Below are 27822 nucleotides of genomic sequence, written 5' to 3'. Positions count from 1 at the left end.
CTCCTATTCCGTAGGTTGCCTTTTAGTATTGTTGACTATTTCCTTTGCTGTAAAAGCGTTTTATCTTGATGAAGTCCCAATTGTTCATTTTTGCTTTTGTTTCTCTTACCTTTGGAGATCTACCAAGAAGTTGCTGTGGCCGAGGTCAAAGAGGTAGCTGCCTGTGTTCTGGATTCCTTTCTCACATTTAGGTCTTTCACCCATTTTGAGTCTATTTTTGTGTGTGGTGTAAGGAAATGGTCCAGTTTCATTCTCTGCATGTGGCTGTCCAATTTTCCCAACACCATTTGTGGAAGAGACTGCCTTTTTTCCATTGGACATTCTTTCCTGCTTTGTCAAAAATTATTTGACCATAGAGTTGAGGGTCCATTTCTGGGTTCTCTATTCTGTTCCATTGATCTATGTGTCTGTTCTTGTGCTAGTACCGTACTGTCTTGATGATGACAGCTTTGTAATACAGCTTGAAGTCCGGAATTGTGACGCCACCAGCTTTGGTTTTCTTTTTCAACATTCCTTTGGCTACTCAGGGTCTTTTCTGGTTCCATACAAATTTTAGGATTGTTTGTTCCAGCTCTGTGAAAAAACTGATGGTGTTTTGATCGGGATTGCATTAAATGTGTAGATCACTTTGGGTAGCATAGACATTTTAACAATATTTGTTCTTCCAATCCACGAGCATGGGATGTTTTTCCATTTCTTTGTGTCTTCCTCAATTTCATTCATAAGTGTTCTATAGTTTTCAGAGTACATATCCTTTACCTCTTTGGTTAGGTCTCTTCCTAGATATCTTATGGTTTTTGGTGCAATTGTTAAATAGGATCGATTCCTTGATTTCTCTTTTTTCTGCCTCATTGGTAGTGTATAGAAATGCAACTGGCCTGCGTGCATAGATTTTATATCTCGTGACTTTGCTGAATTCCTGTAGCAGTTCTAGCAAATTTTTGCTGGAGTCTTTTGGGTTTTCTATTTATGTATCTGTTTTTATGTCAGTTTTTGTTATGGTTTTGATTACTACAGCTTTGTAATATAACTTTAAGTATGGAATTGTGATGTCTCCAGCTTTGCTTTGCAAGATTGCTTTGGCTAACTGGGATTTGTGGTCCCATACAAATTTTAGGATTGTTTGTTTTCTGTGAAAAATGCTGTTGGTATTATGATAGGGTTTGCATTGAATGTGTAGATTGCTTTGGGTAGTATAGACATTTCAGCATTATTTGTTCTTCCAATCCATGAGCATGGAACGTCTTTCCATTTCTTTATGTTGTCTTCAATTTCTTTGATCTGTGTTTTATAGTTTTCAGAGTAGAGGTCTTTCACCTCTTTGGTTAGATTTCTTCCTAGGTATCTTATTATTTTTGGTGCAATTGTAAATGGGATTGTTAATTTCTCTTTCTGCTGCTTCATTATTTGTGTAGAGAAATGCAACAGATTTCTGTACACTGAGTTTGTATCCTGTGACTTTATTGAATTTATCAATTCTAGCAGTTTTTTGGTGGATTCTTTTGGGTTTTCTATATATAGCATCATGTCATCTGCAAATAGTGAAAGTTTTACTTCTTCCTTACCAATTTGAATGCCTTTTATTTCTTTCTTTTGTTTTACTGCTGTGTCATTTAAAGCCATTGTTTCCTTGATTTTCTATTGATTTGTCCATTGATGTCAGTGGGGTGTTAAAGTCCCTTACTGTTACTGTATTGATTAGTTTTTGTTACTCATTGTTTTATGTATTTGGGTGATTCTATGTTGGGTGCATAAATATTTACAATTATTGCATCTTCTTGTTGGATTGTCCCCTTTATGATTATATAGTGTCCTTCTTTGTCTCCTGTTACAGTCTTTGTTTTTAAAGTCTGTTTTGTCTGATAGAAGCATGGCTACCCTGGCTTTCTTTTGACATCCGATTTGCATGATGTTTCTCCATCCTTCAATCTTTAGGTCAAAAATGAGTCTGTTGTAGGCAACATATAGATGGGTCTTGTTTTTTTTAAGATTTATTTATTTGAGAAGGGGTGGGCAGAGGAAGAGAGAATCCTGAAGCAGACTCCTGGCTAAGTGAGGAGCCCCATACGGGGCTCGATCCTGGGACCGAGATCATGACCTGAGCCGAAATCAGGAGTCAGCGGCTGAACTGACTAAGCCACCCAGGCGCCCCGAGTCTTGTTTTTTTATTCATTCTGTTATCCTATGCCTTTTGATTGTTTAGTCCACTTACATTCAAAATAACTATTGATAGATATGTATTTATTGCCATATTATTACTTGTTTTGCAGTTGTTTCTGAATATTTTCTCTGATCCTTTGTCTTTCAGAATTTGCTGGTTTTCTTTAGTGATATATTTGGATTTCTTTTCCTTATTCTTTGCATATTTGTTAATTGTTTTTGATTTGTGGTAACCATTAGGTTTGTATGTAACATCTGCATATAGGGGTCTACATTAAGCTGATGGTCGTTTAAGTTTGAACCCATTCTTTACCCCTTTCCTCCCCATGTTTTAGATATGTGGTGTCCTGTTGTGCATCCTTTTATTTTGTGAATTTCTTGACCGTTTTTTACAGAAATACTCATTTTCACTGCTTTTGTGTTTCCTACCTTCATACTTTCAGTTTGGTCTTTCTGCTCAGAGAGTCCCCTTTAATATTTCTTGCAGGGCTGATTTAGTGGTCATGAACTCCTTTAGTTTTTGTTTGTCTGGGAAACTCTCTCTCCTGTATTCTGCATTATAGCCTTGCTGGTTAGAGTATTCTTGGCTGATTTTTCCCATCCAGCACTTTGAATATATCATGTCATTCTCTTTTGGTTTGCAAAGTGTCTGTGGAAAAATCCACTGATAGCCTCATGGGGTTTCCATTGTATTTAACAGTCTTTTGCCTTGCTGCTTTTAAGAGTTTTAATTACAATATGTATGTCTTGGTATACATCTGCTTTGTTGGGGGTTCTCTGTGCCTCCTGGATGTGGCTATTTCCTTCTCCAGATTAGGGAAGTTTTCAGCTATTTTGTCAAATAAGTTCTCTACCCCCTTTTCTCTCTCTTCTGTGACGCCTATAATATGAATATTATGTTTGATGGAGTCATTAAATTCCCTAAGTCTGTTCTTTGTTTGTATAATTCTTCCTGTGCTTTCTCTAGCCTGCTATTCATTCCACCAAGCATATTTCTCATTTCATTTATTGAGTCCTTTATCTCTGCTGTGTTACAGGTCTCACTGATAACCTCTGCTCTTTTCTCAAGTCCTATGAGTATCCTTATGATTGTTGCTTTAAATTCTCTATCAGGCATGTTACTTGTATCTTTTTTGCTTAGATTTCCAGCCATGGCTTGTCCTTTTCTTTCATTTGGGACAAATTCTTGTGTCTTCTCATTTTGTCTAAGTTTCTATGCCTGTTTCTGTGTAAGGAAAGTCAGCTACATCTCCTATTCTTGAGGGTAATAGCTTTATGAAGTCCTATAGTATCCTGCAGTGTAGTATCCCGGAAGTGTCTCCACAGCTCTGGCTGCTTTATCTTCAGGCCTGTTGTCTGCAGAGGCTCTCTTTGCCTTTTGTGGCCTGTGGCCCTGGCCTGAATGTGGTGTTTTTAACTAGAAATGAGACCTGTCACTGTTGCCACTGGAATTGAGGTCTCACAAAACTCCCAGGTTGGGAGATGGGGTGTTGCCAGGGGTTTGGCTGGTCTTCTAGGGGATGGGACTTGCCACCCTACTGAGGCAAGCGGACTAGGAAAAGTAGTTCTTCCGGAGCTTGGGTAGGTGGGGCTTGGTGTAAGCAAGGTAGGTAGTGAGTATCGAGCTGTGCTGGTTACTGCAGGTGGCTCTGTGCTTATGCTGAGGGGTAGGGGAGGGAAATGGCACCTGTCAGTTCCTTTGTTCCTGGAGGGGTCTTGCCCTGAATGCTGTCTCACTGAGACATGCTTAGAGCTAAGCAACTAACCTCCCTACTGTGTGCCCCAGGTGTTTTTAAGATGGCTGTTTCCACACTTTTCTTTTCTCCAAGAGCAGCCTCAGTGTCCTCCATGCTCTCTCAGAGCCAAGCACACTGACCTTTAAAACTCTAGGCTTTAAGCCCTGCTGGAATTTGGCCCCACTCCCATTCCAAGCCAATTGCTCTGGGAATTCATCTTGCCCTTTTTGACAACAGACAACTGTGGTTCCCTTCCCACCACAGTGGCCATGATCCATTTCTCTCCCAAGCTGTGTTTCTGTACTTTCTACCTTCTTCTCTACCTTTAAATTGTGGAGTTTGTTTTGCCAGTCTTCAGGTCGATTTCTGGGGTATTTAGAAATGAGCCTAGAGTTCTCATATTCTGCCATATTCCCCTTTCCTCTGTGAAACTTCTGCTGCGTGGCTTTTATTGATAAGTACCTAGAAGCTTAAAAAATAGTCTCACAGCAAACCATAAGAGACTATTAACTATAGAAAACAAACTGAGAATTGCTGGAGGGGAGGTGGGTGGGGTGATGGCATTAAGGAGGGCACGTGTTGTAATGAGCACTGGGTGTTATATGCAACTGATGAATCACTGAACTCTGCCTCTGAAACTAATACACTGTATGTTAATTTAAAATAAAATTTAAAAAGTAGTCTCACAGTATAAAGAATGAGGTCATGGGACCAATTCCATCACACCCTTGAAGGCTAAAGGGGTGCCTGGGTGGCTTGTTGGTTAAGCATCCGACTCTTGGCTTCAGCTCAGATTGTGATCTTGGGGTTGTGAGATAGAGCCCTGCATCAGGCTCCACGCTGAGTGCAGAGTCTGCTCTCTAAAATAAATAAATCTTAAAAAAAAATACAATGGAGCAAAATTGTTCAGTTTTTCAGTGTTTTGAAAATGCCAACATATTTTAAAACAGCTGTATGCCTCTGTAGAATTTATCTCATGGATAGGCAGTGCACAGCATGTAAAAATAGAATGTTATTTACAGCTCCATTTTACTTTTTCTTTAATTCTATTTGAATAGTTGTTCAGGCATAGAATTATTTTTCTTACTTTGGACAACAGGATGTTTTAAACTGACAGCATATGTATATTATTTAAATTGTGTTAAATATATTTAGGCCCTTCCTTTAGGAATAAATTACTTTTCAGCATCCTATTCCCAAAAGAAGCTTATATTGAACAGCATTTGTCTGATATTTTTGATAAAGGAGGACACTTATAGACTGAGCCATAATTACATTTTAAGATTATGCCTTAAATCTGAGTATTTTAAAGACCTTGGTTACACTATTTACTTTTCAGAATTATACCCAATTTAAATGCACAACATCTTCTAGAAATTATAAACAGTCGTGTACTAATATTAGAAGCAAACTAACCATCTGCACAGCTGCCTAGGTGCCATAAGGTGTGATTTCCAACTTTGGCTATGGCTCATTAAATAAATGCTCAAATTCTAACACACACTGTTTCACACTCTCTTGAACCAGCAGTGAAACAGATACTGACATAGACATTGAAAGATAACCATTTAGGAGTAAAACCAACATCTGAATGTGGAGGATTTGTTTTTCTCTTCTCCATTTCCATAGATCCCACCATCCCATTTGACATGCGAACTGAACCTGAGGTGAGGCAGTACTGAGGTCTCAGACTAGTCCTTACTAGTGCAGGCCCTGCCACTGGAGCTTGCTCTTCCTAAGGTGACCAGCCTTGATGCCTGAGAAAACAGAAAAGTAGAGGCCAGCAGAGTAGTGAGTGGCAGATTTCTTACCCAGTTTGATCGTTATGCTCTGTAGAGAAGTCTGATGCTATACGCAGGAGACACAAGAATAAAGTCTCTCCCAGAGTAATCCTCAAAACTTCCTGAATTTAAATAAATTCAGTAGTCTTTCTTTGAGACTAATGTACACAACAGTGTATTAAGTATTTAGAATTCATGATTGTAGTATAAAATCAAACCACTTACTTGAAATCTAGATGTTCAATTAGTACATATCCATCTGTAGAAACAAAAATCACTATTACTAATCTGAAAGTTATAGAGAGAATGCTTGGAAATTTTTTTTTCTTTTTAACAGTGATTGAAATTTTATGGGTGATAAGCCAGTAACTTCTTACATTTGCCTTTGGAATTGCGACAAATCACTAGATTTTCTTCAGTGGTATCAATGACTTGCAGTTCTTCTCCAGGGGTTATTGGCAAATCGAATATTCCATTTCTTGAATTACTGGAACATGCCACTGCTGTGTTGATGACAGTAATCTCTTTGTCATACTGAAAGAAGGAATTACTAATCAGACTGTATGTGCAGTTTTTATTCTAACAAAATTAATGGAGGACATAATATAGTAACCTCAAACTCAAGATGCTAAATATTAAATAACGTCTAAAGGAATAGAAAAATCGTAAAATGCCACAATCTTACATTTAATTTGGTACAGCCCTATTTTCAAAGTGTTTTCACACCTCTTATCTAATTGTACTAGCATGAATTCCGGTGGATGAGATACCTGTAACATGGGTATAACTTAAGTTCCATGGATGTTAGGTTAGCTGTTCCAGGAATAAGGTTACCACCAAACTTGGGAATGGAGAAGTTTAAAAAAGTAAGAGGGAAAGAGAAAAACCTCTTTGTGTATAGTGCTTTAGAGTTCATAATGTTTTTACATACCTGGCAGTTCTAGATGGCACTCTTTCTACCCTTCCTCTCTGGGTGGGCTTATATATAAAGTAGTAGGTATGGAGGGCAATTCCCACTCTCCTTCTGGGGTCAAAGACAGGCATTTGTGAAAAAAACTGATGAGAAATTCAACTTACGACCTTAAGGGAGGTTTTTTCCTGTGTGATAAACTAGCCAGCCTATACATCTATAGGTATATCACCTTCTAATGTATTGATATGTTGACTCAGAAAAAGTTCCAGAATACAAAGCTTATGTTTACAGACGTCTACTTAACCAAATTAGGGTGGCCAGACATCTCCCTCTGCTCAGGACAGTCTGCTTATATCTAGTATCTCTACACATACTTAGAATTAGGATTAGGGATGCCTTCTTCCACTCTCAGAAGTTTGCTGAATTTGAATGATAAAGTGTATCACTCTATACCAAATGGGATCTGATCCACAAGACAGATTTTTCTTTTGCCTAACAAAGTAATAACTTCCTCACTGATTTCTTACCATTTTCCAGGCCATTGTTCATTATGAATAGTGATTTCTTAAAATGAAAATCTAATCAGGTCACTTTCCTTTTTGTCAAATTCTAAAGATTCTTCATTGCTTTCATGATAAGATCCACATTTTTCAGCTTGACATTCAAGTTCCTTGGCATACTGTCATTTCCCATGCTCCTATTTCTGCCCCATTAATGAAGCCGCATCAAGCTGAATATGCCAGGTACCTTTTATACTTATAGGCCAGTGCTCATGTGGTTTTCTCTGCCTGAAATACCTTTTACTCTTAACCACTTCTAATGAAGACTTCCACAACTGCAATGTATAATTTTCTGTTTAACTACACTTAGTATATACTATTACAGCATTTAATAACCATCTTAAAATGAAAATGGAAGACAGTTTTATTCAACCTTGTACTCTTAATGCCTAGCACAAATGAGGCACTAATCTTTTGTGATTTGAGCTGAATAAAAATTACTGATATGGCGTAGTTTTTCTAATGATATATAAGGAAAACGCACCACAGGTAATAAGGAAGAATGGAATCATACACATGAGATAGGAGATAGTCACAAAGTGAGAAAAGCACTAAATGGAATGTAGGGTCATTTCAGCAAGTAATTGTTACACTGTTGTTTTTCAGTTAAACTAATAACATCACAGTTGCAGTAAATAATTTCATATCATGGCTTCTAGATATAATAACCCTAATCAGTTTTGGTCCAAAGCAGGAGTTATTAATGATTATGAGGGATTTGTGTATATTCTTTTTTAGTTCAGTCCAAAAACATTTTTGGACATTTCCAAAGGTAATTTTATTCTGCTCTACACATGGATATAAAGATAAGATAACCCTGTCCTCCAAGAGCTCAGTTTAATTGGTGAACACATAATTACAATAATGTTAGTGCTCGTGATAAGCTCAGATTAGAGGTATATGGAGGAAGAGTAATTGCCTTCATGAGCAAGCGTGGGTCAGTCTTCTGGAGGAGAGGAGATGCCTTGACTGGGTGTTGATAAGTGAATGAAAGCTAGTCAGATGGGGAAAAGTAGCAAGAGTATCACCAGATAGTTGGAGCAGACCAGGTACATGCCTAGAGGAAGGGAGTAGCAGGACGGGGACTGAAGAGGATGTTCATTGAAGGGACAGAATTGAGTAGTTTGTTGCCAAAGCCTGAAGTGCAAGGTGAAGAATGGCAGGAAATAAAATCTGAAAGACAAGGAGAAGTTATGACAGGAAGAGCTTTATATGTCATGTTAAGAAGCCTAATCTTTATCCATTTTGTTATGGGGAATAGTAGTGACTTGGAGAAATTTTGTGAGCAGGATGCCCACATTCTCTCCCTCAATCCAGTATCTGGGACCTGGGAGCTATTCAAAATGTTTCTTAATAAATTCTCATGGTGACAGTATATGAAATTACAAGGAAGGACTATTTGAACCTTGGAATTGAGGAAATACTCCATGGATTCATAATGACAGAAGAAGTCAAGGAGCTTCAGATATACTGCTTCCTTCATTCACTCATTTGTTTCATTTGTTTATCTAGTCATTCATTCACTCACTGAACACTATGTGTTCAGATATGTTGGGAGGTAAGGAGCAATCTTGAATGAGACAATCTCAGAGAGGACTTGAGTTTAGCTCAGAACACACACACAGGCTGTGTTATAACAGACCAGTGTTAGAACAGATATGTGTATAACAGATAGATAAAATGTGCTGAATAACTTTCCCAAGAAGAGTGGGTGACATTTGAACAGAGCCTTAAGAATAACTTAGGAGTTTTTCCAGGCAGAGGGGATAGCAAGTGTAAAGGCATGATAATATAGAAATGCATCAGGAAAAAACTGTATCAGCTGTTTAGTCATGGATCCTATCTATCCCAGAGGCAGAGGTACAACACTCTTATAGGATCTTTAGTAATATTAAAAGCTAGGAATTTGTTTATAACTTGTACCTTCTGAGGAGAACATACCTTAAATTGTTCTCTAAAACGTTTTTCTTCTTTTTCTATTCTCATCTTTTCTAAGTTTTGCTTCTTGGTTCTGAAGAAATTTCTAGGAGATAAAGTGGCAAGAAATATGCAGGTCAGGTTAAATGTACCATAATAAAACTCTAAGTTCTCAAATCTATAAACTCATGCTACTTCAGGATAAATTCAGGTATAATTTTGTATGTATATATTTTTATATAAAATCATAAATATATATATAATCCTATATTATGTGGGTATTTGTAGATGATTATATACATAACACATATTTCCAGTAGAGCACAGTGTCAGAACAGTTGAACAGGGTAATACCAATTGCTTTTTCCTATAATTAAAAAGGTTGTGGGGGCGCCTGGGTGGCTCAGTCAGTTAAGCCTCTGCCTTCAGCTCCGGTCATGATCCCAGGGTCCCGGGATCAAGCCCCACATCCGGCTCCCTGTAAAGCAGGGAGTCTGCTTCGCCCTCTCTCTACCCCTCCACCTCCCTGCTCGTGTTTTTTTTTTTTTTTCTCTCTCTCTCTCAAATAAATAAAGTCTTTAAAAAAAATTAAAAGGTTGTGGGTTTTTTTTTTTTTTGATACCAAGATAATAATTTGGAATAAAATCAAATTGGTTAAGCAGTTTAAGTTAAACAAAAAACTCCTCTGAATCAGGGTTCAAAGTATAATTAACTTGTTAAAAAAAAATCATAAATCTTTGTGCTTCAATCAGAGAACTGTTCTGTTTGCTGAATGGTTCTGGAGAAGAATGAAATTAAAATAAAGTAAGATACCACAAAATAAGTGCAAAAATTGTCAGCACATAAAAGTTGATAGATAACCCTACAGCAGAGGCTGATTACACTCTTAATCCTCCCTTTTCCTCCTTCCTGCTCTTCACATGGGGGTTGGTGCTGCTTTTTAGCAGTTTCATATATTGACAGAAGGAAAAAAGCAAGTCCTGTTAGTTTTATTCAGAAGTATCTCCTACATCTTTTTCATTCTGTCCCAAGATTATAGCCACTGCCACATTTCACTTTTAACCTGAAATAACATCTTACTCTTGCCTCTCCTTCCTCAAATCCATCTGCATACTTGCCTCCTGAGTCATCTCTCTAAAATGTAATTGATGTCAAGCTTTTGCTTAAAACCTTTAATTTGTCTCTAGTGCCCATAAGATAAAGTCAAATTCCTTAGTGTGGTACATAGGGTATTTTATAAGCTAGCCCCAGCCTACCTTTCCAGCTTCACTCACACACACACACACACACACACACACACACACACACGCACACGTGTTAGAACATTAAGCGTCTGCCTTCAGCTTAGGTCATGATCCCAGGGTCCCAGGAGTGTCAGAACAGGCAATTTCTATGCCTTTATACGTTTATATCCTTCCCCAACGTCTCTGAAAATTTGTCATCATCTTTGATTCATAAAGGGATCATAAAAGGGTTGAACTAATATAGAATGCATTTCTTATTGGTGGAACAAGTTATGGTAGAAACCATTTAAAAAGGAACAAAAAGCACTAGAAATTGATACATCAATCTACAGGAATATGATCGCCCCAATATCACATTTTGAAATTTACCATATTTTAAAATTTACTCAGTTGAAAGTAAACTATAATATGTTTGTTGTAAGAAAAAAAGCACGAGAAAATTGTTTCCTGAAAGTCTTACGTGTACATTAAAATACTAAACATTTTTTTGTGTGTGGAGTAGTGTCAAAAATTTCACTGATATTTTCTCTCTTGAAATTCTGTTTTGCTATGCTATGTAAAAGTATGAGGTTTAAGGTGGAGGGATGCTTTTCTAGTTTGTGAATACATCTTTTGAACTTGGGAAAAGTAAGTTACATCAAGTCTAATCCCAAAGAAAATAAGGTAATGGAAAGGGCCATCCTATGCCATCCTCTGTGTTTAAATATGGTATAGACAGATGTCTGCTTTCTTTTGGGGTTCCCCTTCAGGACTTTTCTAGACAGGTTTCCTAGAGCAGACAGACCACACAGTGTTCCCAGCCCAGTGGCTGTTTAGACAAGGATTTCCCCAAGGCAACTGTTAAAAGTATCTCAGATCCTGGGCCCCGTCCTCCAGAGCACAGATCACATAGTAACCATCTGAGATAGTAAAAACATCACCTCCCCCAACAGCCAGCTGGGAACTTGAATCACAAGAATGAGGGTTTGATTATGAGTTGATAAAACATTCTTTTTTAATTATAACACTAATGTATTCATAACTAGAATTGTATTTTAGGGAAATTAGTCTTGTTATGTGATCATAGTTTCTCAACGTTTAAGTTCTAATTGGTGTATTATTTAAGTTCCCATCTATAGGGGAAAAGTTCTTACAGCCTAAAAGAAGACCAAGTTTTTTCATCATTTGATAATGGCTGGCTTGAAATCTTTCCTTACTCCCTATTTTCCAAAGTCTGGGTGATGACAATGAAGAGAAATGTGTGTGGTGCTTTACATTTTCATATTCTTTTTCTCTTTTAATCCTCTCAACTATACAGTGATGTAGGTGCTATTATTCTCATTTTATAGGTTAGGAACCTGACAATCAAATTTAATGACTTGCCTAAAGTCACACAGCTCTAAGAGGTATAAATTTCAGCAGATAAGCTGTAATTTATTTATTTTTTTAAAAGTAATCTTTTTTTTTTTTTTTAAGATTTTATTTATTTGACAGAGAGAGAGACACAGCGAGAGAGGGAACACAAGCAGGGGGAGTGGGAGAGGGAGAAGCAGGCTTCCCGCTGAGCAGGGAGCCCGATGCGGGGCTCGATCCCAGGACCCTGGGATCACAACCCGAGCCGAAGGCAGACGCTTAACGACTGAGCCACCCAGGCGCCCCGATAAGCTGTAATTTAGGTATACCCGTGTACCTACCTTTCTGGTTCTTCAGCACCTTTTCTCTCTTTTTTTTCCTTTGCCATCAAAAACTTGGTTTTCCAAGTTTTTAGTTTATCTTCCTCTCTGAGGAGAAAAGTATTTTGAGCAAGTAAATATTGAATTAAAACTTTTATGGAAACATCAGTACTTTCTGGACAATTAGGTTTTATAAAAAAGTTAAAACATTGTCTAGAAGTATATTTGGATAATCTGTGTCAAGACCAGATTGTAAATATCTTAAGCTTTGCAAGCTATACCATCTTTGAGGTAATTAGTAAACTCTGCGGTTGTGACTGTATTTACAAAAACAAGTGGCCATCTGTTTTGGCCCACAGGCCATAGTTTGCTGACCCCTGATGTGTGGTGATCCAAATTTGAAACCGGAAGCAAGAGATCAACCTGCTTATGATCACATTTCCCTTCCAGGGCCTGAGTTTCTTTGCCTCTAAAACATGAATAATATTAACCATTACCTTAAGACAAGACAAATCTCGTGTTTAGCACTAGTAGAAAAGGATGCAGGGAGGAGCTGGGGAAGATGGCAGAGTTGGAAGACCCTAAGCTCACCTCATCCCATGGATACAACTAGATAACATCCACATCAGTGTAAATAACCCAGGACGTGATCTGAAGACTGGCAGAACAAACTTCATAGCTAAATGTAGGGAAAAGGCTATATTGAAGAGTGTAGGAAGGGCAGAGTCACTGTAGGGAGCCAAACAGACCCTTAGGACTATACACAGGAGGGAGGGATGCTATGGGCACGGAGAACAGAAAAGAAACAGACACCCCAGGCATAGGGAAGATGAACACCCCCCCCCCCAAAACATTTGGCTTTGAAAACCAGAGGGGCCAAATTTCATGAGTTCTTACAATCAGTGGGACTTAACAACTGGAACTTTTAAAAATCAGCAGGCTCAAGTCTGGGAGAACCAAAAGGACTAGAGGAAGCTGAGTCCTTACCCTTAAAGAGAAAGCACAACAAACAGCTCCAAGGAGATACAGTCTAGAAGCAGCAGTTTGAAAAACGCCTGGGGCATGCAGGAGGGAGAGTTGTTTGTTGATACCAGAACAGGCACTGGAGGGACAGGGATCTTCTCCAGAAACAAAGGAGCCCGCAGGCACCATTTCCTCCCCTGCCCCCCAGCCTTGACACCTATGGGAACCAGTGCTGTGAAGGCTCTCCACCTAGCTTGCTAACACCACTCACCTGCCCTCATGTACTTCTGTGGATCCACCCCCTCCAACCTCGCCTACCTGTCTGGAGGTTGCAGGTCCCCTCCCATAGCGCATGGCAGGGGAGACCTTGCTGGCACTGCACCCACCCTTGTCTTCTGTGAACCTGCCCCTCCAATATACACTTGGCTATGAACCTGCCCCTCCAATATGCAGCCTGGCAGTGTGCAAGCAGCCCCAGCAGGGGCCAGCACCACTGCAAAGTGATAAGGGAAAATCATACACAGGGGTCATACTGTGGCTCCAGCAGTGGCCTGGGGGCAGACATCTGGTCTGACTGCAGGACCCGCCCACCAACGAAAGCTTCTTAGGGGACAACACAGGGAAACTGCCCTGCAGTTCAGTGCTACTGCATCTCTGGCAAATGCCTAGTCAAACCCAAGGCAGTTCCAGACTGGCCCACTAGTAACACAGGGACCAAACCCTGCCTACGACAGGTTAGAGAGCCATTGCAGATGACTGGACTGAAGGCCAATGTGGCTCAGCCACAACAGCAAGACACAAACAACACACATAGGAGAGACCCCAGAAGCACCAGGTTCTGGCGAACAGGGGACACAACACTGCAGGACACTATAGGACTTCTTCATAAAGCCCCTACTTTCAAAAACAGGAGATGTAGGTGACTTTTGTAACACATAAACACACAAAGAGTTAGACAACATAGGAGACAGAGGAATTGTCCAAAATGAAAGAACAGGACAAAATCACAGCAACAGACCTAAGCAAAATGAAGATAAGTAATATGCATGATAGGGAATTTAAAGTAATGGTCATAAAGATACTGGTCTTGAGAAAAGAGTGGAAGACATCAGTGAGACCCTTTACAAAGAGACATAAAACAAAAAATCAGAGATGAAGAACTCAATAACTGAAATTAAAAATACACTAGATGGAGGGGCACCTGGGTGGCTCAGTCGGTTAAGCGTCTGACTCTGGGTTTTGGCTCAGGTCATGATCTCATGGGTGGTGAGATGGAGCCCCACTTCAGCCTCTGTGCTCAGCGTGGAGTCTACTTGAGATTCTGTCTCTGCCCCTCCCCTGGTTCATGCTTTCTCTCTCTCAAATAAATAAATAAAATCTTTAAAAAATACACTAGATGGAATAAAGGGTTGACTAGAGGAATCAGAGTAACTGATCAGAGACCTGAAGGACAAAGTAATGAAAAGCAATTAAGCTGAATAGGAGAGAGAAAAAGAAAAATGAAGAGACTTAGGGAATTCAATGACACCATTAGGTGCATTAACATTCACTTTATAGGGATCCCAGAAGGGGAAGAGAAAGAAAGGGGGGTCGAAAATTTATCTGAAGAAATAATAAACTTCTGGAATCTGGAAAAGGAAACACATTCAGAGTCAGGAGGTACAGCAAGTTCCCAACAAAATCACTCCAGGAGTTCCACACCAAGACACATATTGATTAAAATGGCAAAAAGTAGTGATGAGAGAATTTTAAAAGCAGCAAGAGAAAAAAAAGTTACATACAAGTGAAACAACATAAGGCTATCAGCTGATTTTTCAGCAGAAATTTTGCAGGCCAGAAGAGAATGAGATGATATATTCAAAGTGCTGAAAGAAAAATAACAACAACAACAAACCAACAAAAAACCCCCAAAACCCTGCCACTGAGAATACTCTATCCAGCAAGGCTATCATTCAGAATAGAAGGAAAGATAAAGAATTTCCCAGACAAATAAAAGTTAAAGAAATTCATGACCATGAAACCAATTTTACAAGAAAGATTAAAGGAGATTCTTTGAGTGGAAAGGAAAGACCATAAGTAGGAGTAAGAAAAATAGGAAGCACAAAAGCAGTAAAAATATCTATAAAAATCAGTCAAGGGATTCACAAAATAAGAGGATGTAAGGTATGACACCATATACCTAAAATGGGAGGAGGGAATAAAGAATGGGTTCAAACTTAAGCAACCATCAACTTAGAATAGACTGCTATATGCAGAAGGTGTTATATATAAACCTAATGGTAACCATAAGTAAAAAAAGCCAGTAATAGATTTGCAAAGAATAAAGAGAATCTAAGTATATCACTAAATAAAGCCAGCAAACTGTGAGAGAAGAGAGCAAGAACAGAGAAAAACTACAAAAACAACCAAAAAACAAGTTACAAAATGATAATAAATATGTACCAATCAGAAATTACTTTGAATGTAAATGGACTAAACACTCGAATCAAAAGACACAGGGTGACGGAATGGATAAAATTGCAAGACCTGGCGCCCAGGTAAACGTCAGTGTTGGGCACAAACAGCAACAAAAAGGCTTGCTGGTAAAGTTTAGTCTTGGTTCCCTCCTTGTGAACCCATGGAGAGTGACTTTTATCTGTGTTACTACGTGGGTCATAAGGGCAAATTCGGCCATGGGTTCCTGGAGTTTGAGTTCTGACCCGACAGGAGATTGAGATATGCCAACAACAGCAATTTCAAAAATGATGTCATGATCAGAAAAGAGGCTTATGTACATAAAAGTGTAATGGAGGAACTGAAGAGAATAATTGATGACAGTGAAATTACCAAAGAGGATGATGCCTTGTGGCCTCCCTCTGACCGAGCGGGATGGCAGGAGCTTGAAATTGTCATTGGAGATGAACACATTTCTTTCACAACATCAAAAATTGGTTCTCTTATTGATGTCAATCAATCCAAGGATCCAGAAGGCTTATGAGTATTTTATTATCTTGTTCAGGACCTGAAGTGTTTGGTCTTCAGTCTTATTGGATTACATGTCAAGATTAAGCCAATCTAGATTGAAAATTGGTGTGAACACAAGGGTTGGGAGTACCTGTTTTTAATTACCATTATTGGGAAATTTTTGTGTATATCAGGGCAATATTTTGAAGGGATGGAAAAGCATTTATCATGCAAATGGAAGTGAAAAGAGAGCCAGGGTTGCAAGGCTTATATCAGAAAAAAATAGACTTTAAAACAAAAACTGTAACAAGAGACAAAGAAGGACACTATATACTCTTAAAGGGAATGATTCAACAAGAAGATATAACAATTGTAAATATACATCCAACATGGGAGCACCCAAATACATGAAAAAGCTAATAACAAACATAAAGGAAGTAATTGATAGTAATACAATGGTAGGGGACATTAACACCCCACTTATATCAGTGGACATATCATCTAAATAGAATCAACAAGGACACTGTGGCTTTGAATGATACACTGGATCAGATGGATTTAGCAGATACATTCAGAACATTCCATCCTAAAACAGCAGAATACAATTCTTTTCATGTGCATATGGAACATTCTCTGGAATAGGTCGCATATTAGGCCACAAAACAAGTCTCAATAAACTAAAAAATATCAAAGTCATACCATGCATCTTTCCTGATCATGACACTATAAAACTAGAAATCAACTACAAGAAAAAATCTAAAAAGAACACAAATACATGGAGGTTAAATAACATGCTACTAAACAATGAATGGGTCAACCAAGAAGTCAAAGAGGAAATCAAAAGATACATGGAGAGAAATGAAAATGAAAACACAACGGTCCCAAATCTTTGGGATGCAGCAAAAGCTGTTCTAAGAGGGAAGTTTATAGCAACACAGGCCTACCTCAAGAAGCAAAAATCTCAAACGACCCACCTTACACCTAAAGGAGCTAGAAAAAGAACAAAGAAAACCCCAAACCAGTAGAAGGAAGGAAGGAAATAAGATAGAGCAGATAAACAATATAGAAATTAAAAATAATAGAACAGATCAATGAAAAGATCAACAAAATTGATAAGACCTTCTAACTAGACTCATAAAAAAAGAGAAATCAGAAATAAAAGAGGAGAAATAATAACAGACACCACAGATATTCAAAGGATTTTAAGAGAATATTATGAAAACTTACATGTCAACAGATTGGGAAACCTAAAAGAAATGGATAAATTCCTAGGCACATATAACCTACCAAACCTGAATCAGGAAGAAATAGAAAATTTGAACAGATTGATTACCAGCAATGAAATTGAATCAGTAATCAAAAAATTCCCAACAAACAGAAGACCAGGACGAGATAGCTGTGGTGAATTCTATCAAACATTTATTCTTCTCAAGCTATTCCAAAAAATAGAAGAGGAAGGAAAGCTTCTAAATTTATTCTATGAGGCCAGCATTATCCTTATTCCAAAACCAAATAAAGACACTACCAAAAAGAACTGCAGGCCAATATTGCTCATGAACACAGATGCAAAAATCCTCAACAAAATATTATCAAACCGAATCCAACAATACATTTAAAAAATCACTCACCATGGTCAAGTGGGATTTGTTCATGGGATGCAAGTGTGGTTCAATATTCACAAATCAATCAACATGATATGTCACATCAACAAGAGAAAGGATAAGAACCATATGATAATTTTAATAGATGCAGAAAAAACATTTGACAAAGTACAACATCCATCCATGATAAAAACCCTCAACAAACTAGGTTTAGAGGGAACATACCTCAACATAATAAAGGCCATAACTGAAAAAAACCCAGAACATCATCCTCACTGGTGAAAAACTGAGAGCTTTCCTCCTAAGATCAGGAACAAGACAAATATGTCCACTCTCACCACTCTTAATTCAACATTGTACTGGAAATCCTAGCCACAAGAACCAGAGAAGAAAAAAGGAATAAAAAGCATCCAAATTGGTAAAAAGTAAAACTTTCACTATTTGCAGATGATCTGATTCTCTATATAGAAAACCCAAAAGACTCCACCAAAAAAACTCCCAGAACTGATAAATGAATTCAGTAAGATTGCAGAATACAAAAATCAATATAAAGAAATCTGTTGCATCTCTATACACCAATAATGAACCAGCAGAAAGAGAAATTAAGAAAGCAATCCCATTTATAATTGCACAAAAATAATAAAATATCTAGGAATAAACTTAACCAAGGAGATGAAAGACCTATAATCTGAGATCTACAAAACACCGATTAAAGAAATTGAAAATGACACAACCAAATGGAAAGGTATTCCATGCTCAGGGATTGGCATAACCAATATAGTTAAAATATCCATACTACCCAAAGAAATTTAGAAATTTAATGTAATCCCTATCAAAATAGCAACAGCATTTTTCACAGAACTAGAACAGACAATCCTAAACTTTGTATGGAACCACAAAAGACCCTGAATAGGCAAAGCAATCTTTAAATAGATAAACAAACTGGAGGTATCACAATCTCAGATTTCAAGATATACTACAAAGCTATAGGAATCAAAACAGTATGGTAGTGGCACAAAAAGACACACAGATCAATGGAACAGAATAGGAAATCCAGAAATACACTCACAATTATATGGTCAATTAATCTTTGACAAGGAAGCAAGAATATGCAATGGGAAAACGTGTATTTAACAAATGGTGTTGGGAAAACCGGATAGCAATATGCAAAAGAATGAAACGACCACTTTCTTATACTACACACAAAAACTCAAAATAGATTAAGGACATAAATGTGAGACCTGAAACCATAACAATTCTAGAAGAAAGCCCAGGCAATAATTTCTCTGACATTGGCCCTAGTAACATTTTTCTAGTTATGTCTCCTGAAGCAAGGGAAATAAAAGCAAAAATAAACTACTAGGACTACATAAAAATTAAAAGCTTGTGCATAGCAAAGGAAACAACAAAACCAAAAGGCAACCTACTAAATGGGAGAAGATATTTGTAAATGACATAACTGATAAAGGGTTAGTATCCAAAATATATGAAGAATTCATATACTTCAACACGAAAAAATCCAAATAATCCAATTAAAAAATGGGCAGAAGACATGAACAGTTTTCCAAAGAAGACATACTGACAGATAAAAAGATTCTCAACATCATTCATCATCAGGGAAATGCAAACCAAAACCACAATGAAATACCACCTCACACCTGTCAGAATGGCTAAAATAAAAAACACAAGAAACAAGTATTTGTCATGATGTGGAGAAAAAGGACCCTCATGCACTACTGGTGGGAATATAAACTGCTGCAGCCACTGTGGAAAGCAATATGGAGAGTCCTCAAAAAGTTAAAAATAGAACTACCATATGATCCAATAATTCCACTACTGGGTATTTACCCTCCAAATTGAAAACACTAACTCAAAAAAGATATATGCACCCCTGTGTTTATTGCAGCATTATTTACAATAGCCAAGATATGGAAGCAGCCCAAGTGTCGATCAATAGATGAACGGGTAAAGAAGTGGTATATAACAATAACAGAAAAGAAGTGGTGTATACACACACATAAACACAATGGAATATTAGCCATAAAAAATAATGAAATCTTGCCATTTGCAACAGCATGGATGGGTATAAGGAGTATAATGCTAAGTGAAATAAGTCAGAGAAGGACAAATACCTTATGATTTTACTCAAGTGGAATTTTAAGAAACAAAACAAATGAACAACAACAAAAAAGACAAAGCAAAAAATACTTTTAACTATAGAGAACAAACTGGTGGTTACCAGAGGGGAGGTGGGTGGGGGGAATGGGTGAAATGGTGAAGGGGATTAAGAGTACACTTATCATGATTAATGTATAGAATTGTTGAATCACTATATTGTACATCTGAAACTAATATAATACTGTATGTTTATTTTAAAAATACTGGAGATGGGGAGGTAGGTGACAGTGTAAACAAGTTTGGTCACAAACTAGTAATTTTTAAAGCTGGGTATTGGGTATATAAGGGTTCATTATAAGATTCTATTGATTTTTCTGTTTAGAATTCTCAGTAATAAAATTTTTTTAACTAAGATCATTTAAAAAAAGAAAATGATGCAGGGAGGGGAAAAGGTATTATAAAAGGAACTAATACTTTTTGAGCACCTGTGTGTCAAGTTTTATGCTGGCATTTTATATATTAACTAATTTAGTTTTTACAGCAAGCATTGAAACAATTCGAGTATTTAAAAAGTTGGAAGAAGTAGAGAAGAGACAAATTAAGCATAATCTGACCTCTCAAAGACATCTAAGTTTCCTTCAAAACATCTTTCCAAGCACTTTTAAAAACTGAATTGAGATCATACTATACATATAAATTTGCATTCTGCTATTTTTCTATTGTCATTATAGTGTAAGCACTTCTCCATGCCACTGGAAATTCTTTAGCATCTATTTAACATATATTTAAAAGGTCATGTTGAGTACTATAATATAATTAGCAGATTACTATATGTTTTGATGTTTGGGTGGGTGGTTTTAAACATCTTTTTATAAATACCCTGAGATACACATTTTTATGCATGAAATTTTTTTATGTTTCCTTTTTCACCAGAGCCCATTGCTTGAGCTGGGAATTGCTGGGTTAAGTAAATGGTGTGGGTATTTTGGATACATACTGCCAAATTATACTTTCAGAGAGATCATACCAATTTAGACCCATACTAGCCATGTGAACATTCTGGCCAACTCTTTGCCCCTTTGTCAACTAATATTAGTTTTCTAGGGATCTAATTAGGGAGCTTAATAAATCTGGCCAGGATGAGGATTTTTATTACCAAATCATAGGTTAAGAAACTAAGGTTCAGAGAAGTAAGAGGATATGCTACAAGTCCCATGGGTGCCATGCTATAGAAGTTGTACCAGTGTCCTTCAAGATCCCCCTCTTCTTCCTTCCCTTGCTAACTCTCTAGGAGACAGTCTAATGAACAAAAGGAAATGAAAAGTAGAGGTCTGGAATATCCAGCGACCATAATCTAGAGCTGTTTTGGCTTCTCCTCAATCTAATACCTACCTACCAAGCTGTGACATGCAAACTAGCCAAGTTTGGGGAGAAACTGACTCATCTACCATGTTTATGTAAGATTTCAACCCATTTCTTTCAAATATTGATGGGTAAAACATCTAAAAATTCACAAATCTATAGATTTTTAACAAGAGAATGATTTAAAGAACATAAGTTGATTGTCGTACCAAACAATTAGAGAAGTCATATTTTTCTAAACTGCACAAAGAACATTTACGAAAATTGACCACACACTAGGCATAAATCATGTCTTAGAACATGTTAAGGCACTGATATCAACTACTCTCTCAGTGAACTAATATCTTATTAGTACTTTTATATCTTACTACTTTAGTACTTACTAATATTACTTTTTCAGAGCACCCTGCAATTAAGATGAAAAGGACAATGGAAAAGGGAGCATGGACACAGATTTCAGACATAGGGAAACTTGGTATGACAAAGATGGCATTGTACCTCCATGGGGAAAGGTGGGACTATTCAATTAATCATGCAGGACATTTATCCATATGGTAAAAAATTTAATTGGATTGCTAGCTACTTCATTATAGTACCAAAACACAAAAATGAATTCTAGATAGGTCTAAGGTTTAAATGTAAAAGGCAAAAACTAGCAGTTTTAGAAGAAAATATGGGAGGATATCATATGATCTTGGGATAAATATTTCTTTAAAAGATATAAAAAGCAACAATCAATTGATAAATACATTAAACTTAAGAATTTCTATTCATTAGAAGACTAGGAAGAACATCGCAAAGTCAAGTTACATGTAGGAGAAGGTGTCTGCAACATATGTAACTGACAAAGGAATGGTATCTAGAATACATTAAAAAAATCTATAAATAAATAAGAAAAAGACCATCAATCCAATAGGAAAATAGGAAAAAAGTATCAACAGGCCTTCTATAGAGGGAAAGATATGAATGGTGAATAAACATATTAAAAGGGGCTCAACACTGAGTATTTTATACCCACTAAATTGGTGAAAATTAAGAATTTCCTCTGTGCTAAATGTTGGTGAGAAGGTGGATCAATATTCCCCTTAGAAATGGCTGGGAAGGGTGTAAATTGGTACAACCACGTTGAAAAACAAGTTGGCAGTTTTCTTATAAATTTGCATTCCCTACATAATTTGCATTTCCCTTCCCTTAAGTATCTCCTAGAAAAATTCTTGGACATATTCACAGAAGAGATGAGTAAGAATATTTATAGCAATAGTGTTTATAAGTGCAAAAATTTGGAACCCTAAGTGAATCAAAAAGGAGCAGAGGGGACCTTTATTTTTAGTCATCTAGTTGAGAGAGAAAGGATAGATAACAAATAGCTAGAGAGGGGGCATCGAGTTTCAGGATAGTTTCTTGATATATTACAGTTATTTCATCTTTGAGAACAGACTGTTCTGTCATACAGTGCTTGCTATCCTCCAGGTTGCCTTGTTCATAAGAGGTTATTAAATAAAGGTGTGTTGCATTGAAATGAGTTTCAACTCTCTAGATTCAAAGATATGAAACAGATTGAAAAGCTCCAGTAACTTCTGAATCACCTACTACTGTTAAGTGACTCAGACTACTAACTGTCTATGTTGTATCACAAGCTGACTTTTCATCCAATCTCTAAGGCTGTAAAAAGGTGGCCCTCTGACCATATTTAACAAAGCATCAGAAAATGGGTTGCATATCAGTAGAGATAACAAATGAGGTAAAATGACTTACCTTGACTCTTTTTCATTTATGTCCACATTATCATAGACAATAACTTCCTGAGACCTAAGTTCTGGGTTCAAGACAGGATCAAAATAGTCATTAGGTATGGTTTATACAATCCCTTGCTTTCCAAATTATCCACAATACCCAATTATCCAGGTGCATCCCCACATCTGTTCATAGATCTGATCATAGAATATAGATAGGCTAGAAGGATCAAAGAACAAAGAATCTCGATTTGGGAAGAAATTTAAATGAGAGATTAAAAAAATAGTGGCATGCCCTAGTATCTCAAACACAGACATATATATTTATATCAATTTAATTTCGTGCAGATTATCAGAAAATATGAGTTGCTGAAAGGATCATTTTTAGAGTAGGTTCCCATCATCTTGGAACTGGACAAAGATATTCCACTTCTAGAATAGTAAGAGGGCTTTTCCTAATTCCTGGGAAAAAGACAGTTTAAGTAGAATATTCATGTTGATTTTTCTTCCATTATTTTTATTTCAAACCATAGGCAACTGCTCTTCTATAATAATCTTGCATAAAATTGAATCTTAGTGCATAATCATAATTAGACATTTTCAGTTTAGGATATTCACATTCCTGGGGCTCAACATAGAATTCCATAATTTTTTTTAAAGAGGTGGGGTAGGGTAGAGGAAGAGAGACAGAGAGAATCTTAAGCAGGTTCCACACCCAGTTGTGGAACCCAACACGGGACTCTATCTCACAACCCTGAGATCATGACCTGAGCTGAAATCAAGAGTCAGACACTTAACTGACTAAGCTACCCAGGTGTCCCAGAATTCCATAATGTTTAAGTGATTCACCACTTGAGTGAGTTTGAGACCTTCTGGTATAATTATTCAAAATTCATATTTGATTGTTCATAAATTTGGGTGGGAGTACAATGCATGCCTATTCTAAGTTGGCTTTTTAGATTTTTATATGGACCAAGGGAATTTTGGGAGACCTATGATTTTACCAGGTTTTTTATATAACCTTCATTTGTTTAGTGCAGCAAACTCATATTTCTGGAATATAATATACATTTGATTTGCCTATTCAGAGTGAACTCAAAGTACCATCATGGCTAGAGCTCAGAAACAAAAACCAACAAACAACACAGCCCTCTTTTATTGACAGATTCAACTTACTGAACATGTATTGTGATCATACTATATATCAGGCAATATGCTAATTTCTGCACTATTGTTTTTATAGCAACGAATATTCCAATGACCTATCCTTGATGCAAATAGTATGTGTACTGCAACGTGATCCTGTCCAACTTATTATGTATTAATTAGGGTGATTTGGCTGTCAAATCCATCAAGAGGCTGTGTGGTATAATGTAAAATGCACAAGCTTTGTAATCAGAGAGACTTGAGTACAAATCCCAGATCACTAAAGTACGGATGTGGGTCCTAGAGCCTCCCTAAAAAGATTATACCTATTTTTCGGGGATTTTAAGAGGCCTGGTATACAGTGGGTATTTAAGAAATGTTACTCATCTTCCCCAAAGTAATATTGTTTTGTAAAATGTCTTCTTTGATTTTTATGTATCAATTTTTCATTAAATGTGGAATGAAGAAAGGATTACTACTTCTCTGTCCATGCCCCTGAATATGCTAATGCTGAGTAGTTTTGTACCAGCAATTAGCGAATGTCACTTACCTAAATCAGGCATCGAAATTGAAAATGCACTGTAGATTGACAAAAGACACAAAAGGGTTACGGAAAAAAGCCAGGTTCAGAGAGATTAGTTGATCCATCTCAAATAACATATTGATGACTAGGTTTCTGGATGCACGTGTGTCTAGGCAAAGATGTGAAGCAAACCTTTCCTACAGGTTCGTTCTGATTAACCTTCTCCTCGCTTCCATACCACCATTTAAAAATGAGCTTATGTATCTCCAGGGACCACCCATTATCCACTCCCCCTTTCCTAACTAGACAACCTCAGGCTCTGCCTTTGTCCATCCACAAGATCCTGTTTCTGCCTTCTAACCTTCCAAGATGCTCACCAAATACAGGCATGCCTCATTTTATTGCCCTTGGTTTTATTGCACTTCATACATACTGTGGTTTTTTATAAGTGGAAGGTTTATGATAACCCTACATCAAGCAAATCTATCAGCACTATTTTTCCAACAGCATTTTCTTACTTTGTGTCTCTGTTACATTTTGGTAATTCTCACAATATTTCAAACTTTTTCACTATATTTGTTATGGTGATCTGTGGTCAGTGATTATGACTCACTAAAGCTCAGATGATGGATAGCATCTTTTAGCAATAGATTATCTTTTAATTAAGGTGTGTACATTTTTTAGACATGGTTCACACTTAATAGACCACACTATAGTGTAAATATAACTTTTATTTGAACTGGGAAACCAAAAAATTTGATTCAATTTATTATAACATTTGCTTTGTTGTAGTGGTCTGGAACCCAACCCATGATATCTTTGAGGTGCACCTGGATATCCATTGTGGGATAAATATGGTGAGAGAGAACTACCCTCTGCAGACACAGGACCCTGGCTATGTATATGGTTAAGCCAAAAGGATATCCTGAGAGCAGGGCTCCAGACCAGGGGGAAATGGAAGATAGCAGATTGCTAAGTGGGAGAGGACATTTGGCCCAGGTAGACTGTTTGGTTACACAGTTAAGGAGATGGAAGGAAGTATGATGTGGTAGAAAAAAAAATTCATGTATTTTAAACAATTTAAGTTCAGTCCTACAGGTATTAGGGGGACACTGACCATGGGCCAGGCCCATGTGCTGGGCATACAAAATGATCAAAGTTTCTACCCCGAAGTAGCTTAGCATTTAATGAGGGAGACCAAAAGTAAATTAGTACAACACTGTGTGATAAGAACATAATACAGGATTGTCCAAAGAAACAGCACTTTTGGGAAAAATCAGCTAACCCTTATGCAAGCCTTGGTTTCTTCATTTCTAAAGTGAATACCAGCTCTATCTTGTAGGGTGAGTATTAGAGCTGGATGGGGTGTACCTAAGTGGATGTGCCTGGCAGAGGAGCTAAGGATGCTCACTGGTCCCTGCTGTCAGTAACTGTATGACCAGACTGGGTGCTGTCAGAATAGAGGAGAAGCGGTACCTGGTCCCTGGAGTCAGAGAGAGCTGAATCTGACTCTTAGTTCTGCCATTTACCCACTTACCCTGTGCAAGTCACATAACTTCTCAAAGCCTTAATTTTTCATCTGGGAAATGGAGAAAAGAGTTTCTATCTCATGGGGTTATTGTGAAGATTGCAGAGAGAACACATGTGAAGCACTTCACCCTCCCTGTCCCCAGTGCCGCATCCTTGGCCTCTCCACTCAAGGGCTCCTGGCTCAAAAAAGCCTTTCCTAATACCAATTCCCTTCCTCTATTTTAAGTGGGCCAGGGTGGTGGTAGCTCCTATTTAAACCTAGAAATTGAGGCTACAAAAAATCTAGAATGAGGGGTGCCTGAGTGGCTCAGTTGTTAAGCGTCTGCCTTCGGCTCAAGTCATGATCCCAGGGTCCTGGGATCAAGCCCCGCATCAGGCTCCCTGCTCCACGGGAAGCCTGCTTCTCTCTCTCCCACTACCCCCTGCTTGTGTTCCCTCTCTCACTGTGTCTCTTTGTCAAATAAATAAATAAAATCTTTTTAAAAGATCTAGAATGATATTTCCTTCCTCTAGGTCATTTATTCATTCAATAGCCTTTTATTGAGTACCTATCATGTCCCAGGCATGGTTCTTTATGTTGGAGATACAGCAATGGACAAAACAGTCAATATCCCTGCCTTCATGGATTCTAGTAGGGTGAAGCAGACAAAACAAGGAAATTTATGTTCTGTCATGCGAGGAGTTAAGTACAATTGAAAAAAGTAGAGCAAGATAAGGGGGCAGGAGAGCTGAAGGTGAAGGTTGGCTTGCCATTTTTCAGAAGATGGTCAGGGAAGGGTTTACTGGTAAGGTGACTTGAGTAGAATCCTGAAGGGAGTGAGGGAGTGAGCCATGCAGTTATCTGAGTAAGAGTATTCTAGGAAAGGGAAGAGCAAATACAGAGACCTTCAGGCAGAGGTGTGCGTGGTCCTTTAAAGAAAAGCAAGGAAGTCAGTGCATCTGGAATAGAGGGAGTGAGAACAGGTTTAACATCTAATTCCAATGTAAAATTCATAGCATAGCTAGGGCTGGTGGCATTTAATTCTTGACTTATTTATACCTAAATCAAGCCACTGAATGACTATCCTAATAGGCAGTGTGTGTGTCTGAGACAAAGAGAGGGTGAAGAGCCTTATTCTGTTTTTGTTTTGTTTCATTTTGTTTTTGGAAGAGCCTTACTCTTTTTAAATGTCACATTACCATGGTTGCAACTTCCCTCTGAAGGGAAAGTAATCAACTAGGAGTTGGTGTTCAAGAGAGGAGCCCTCAATCAAAAGGCTCAACAGAAGATAATAAAATTCTGTCCTGTCTTGTTATATCTACATGTTATTAAATGAAAAATTAAGGCGGAGAGGCAGATTTTGCCAACATTTATGGGAAAAAATCTTACTAGACTTCCCTAAAGATGAAACATCTTTCTCTGCAGGTGGTAACTCCTCTTTTATAGAGGCATGCATGCACAGGTATTTGGCTTGTTAGGAAGTTTGCAGAGAAGCTTGTGTACTGGGTTGGACTAGATAATATGGATTTCTCTTGTTACCCTGAGACTCTCTGACTCTAAGAAAAAGGGTTTCTCAGGAGATGTTATAAGACATGCTCCGGATATTAGGGAGATACACAGGAGAGACAGGTGATCCAGGTTTGGGTAGAGAGGTTCTGGGAAGATGTCCCAGAAGGGATACTATTTGACCATTTTTGATAATCAAAGGAGGTTGGAGGAGGACAGATGCATTCAAGACCAAGGGAATGTCCTGATTAAAGTGAAGAGGCATGCAGTACGATGGCAGAGTTAGATCTGTGGAGGTATTTATATGGCATAGTAGAGAGTGGAAATCAGAGATAAACAAACAAGAAAAAACTGGACATGTAAGAAGGCAGCTGCCATAAAGTATTTACTTGTCATAGGAAGGGACTGGATATTCGTTCTAAAGGTTGTAAGAAGTCACTGAATAGTTCTAAGA

The 27822-nt window shown here is 37.7% G+C and overlaps 1 protein-coding gene and 1 pseudogene across 1 annotated transcript in view; one reads left to right on the top strand and one right to left on the bottom strand.

The window, feature by feature from the left end:
• Positions 1–4732: 4732 nt before the first annotated feature.
• FYB2 (FYN binding protein 2) overlaps positions 4733–27822 on the bottom strand; it is a 94607-nt gene continuing 71517 nt past the window's right edge. The window contains 7 exon segments of the mRNA XM_078073092.1: positions 4733–5653; positions 5903–5936; positions 6055–6211; positions 9092–9173; positions 11985–12071; positions 22706–22766; positions 24380–24408. Coding sequence (XP_077929218.1) covers positions 5632–5653; positions 5903–5936; positions 6055–6211; positions 9092–9173; positions 11985–12071; positions 22706–22766; positions 24380–24408 — 472 coding nt within the window. The 3' untranslated portion in view covers positions 4733–5631.
• Positions 15317–16183, top strand: LOC118554973 (protein mago nashi homolog pseudogene; annotated as a pseudogene).

Source organism: Halichoerus grypus, chromosome 5, assembly GCF_964656455.1.
Source record: "Halichoerus grypus chromosome 5, mHalGry1.hap1.1, whole genome shotgun sequence".
Lineage (NCBI taxonomy): Eukaryota > Metazoa > Chordata > Mammalia > Carnivora > Phocidae > Halichoerus > Halichoerus grypus.
This window is presented reverse-complemented; position numbering and strand designations above follow the sequence as displayed.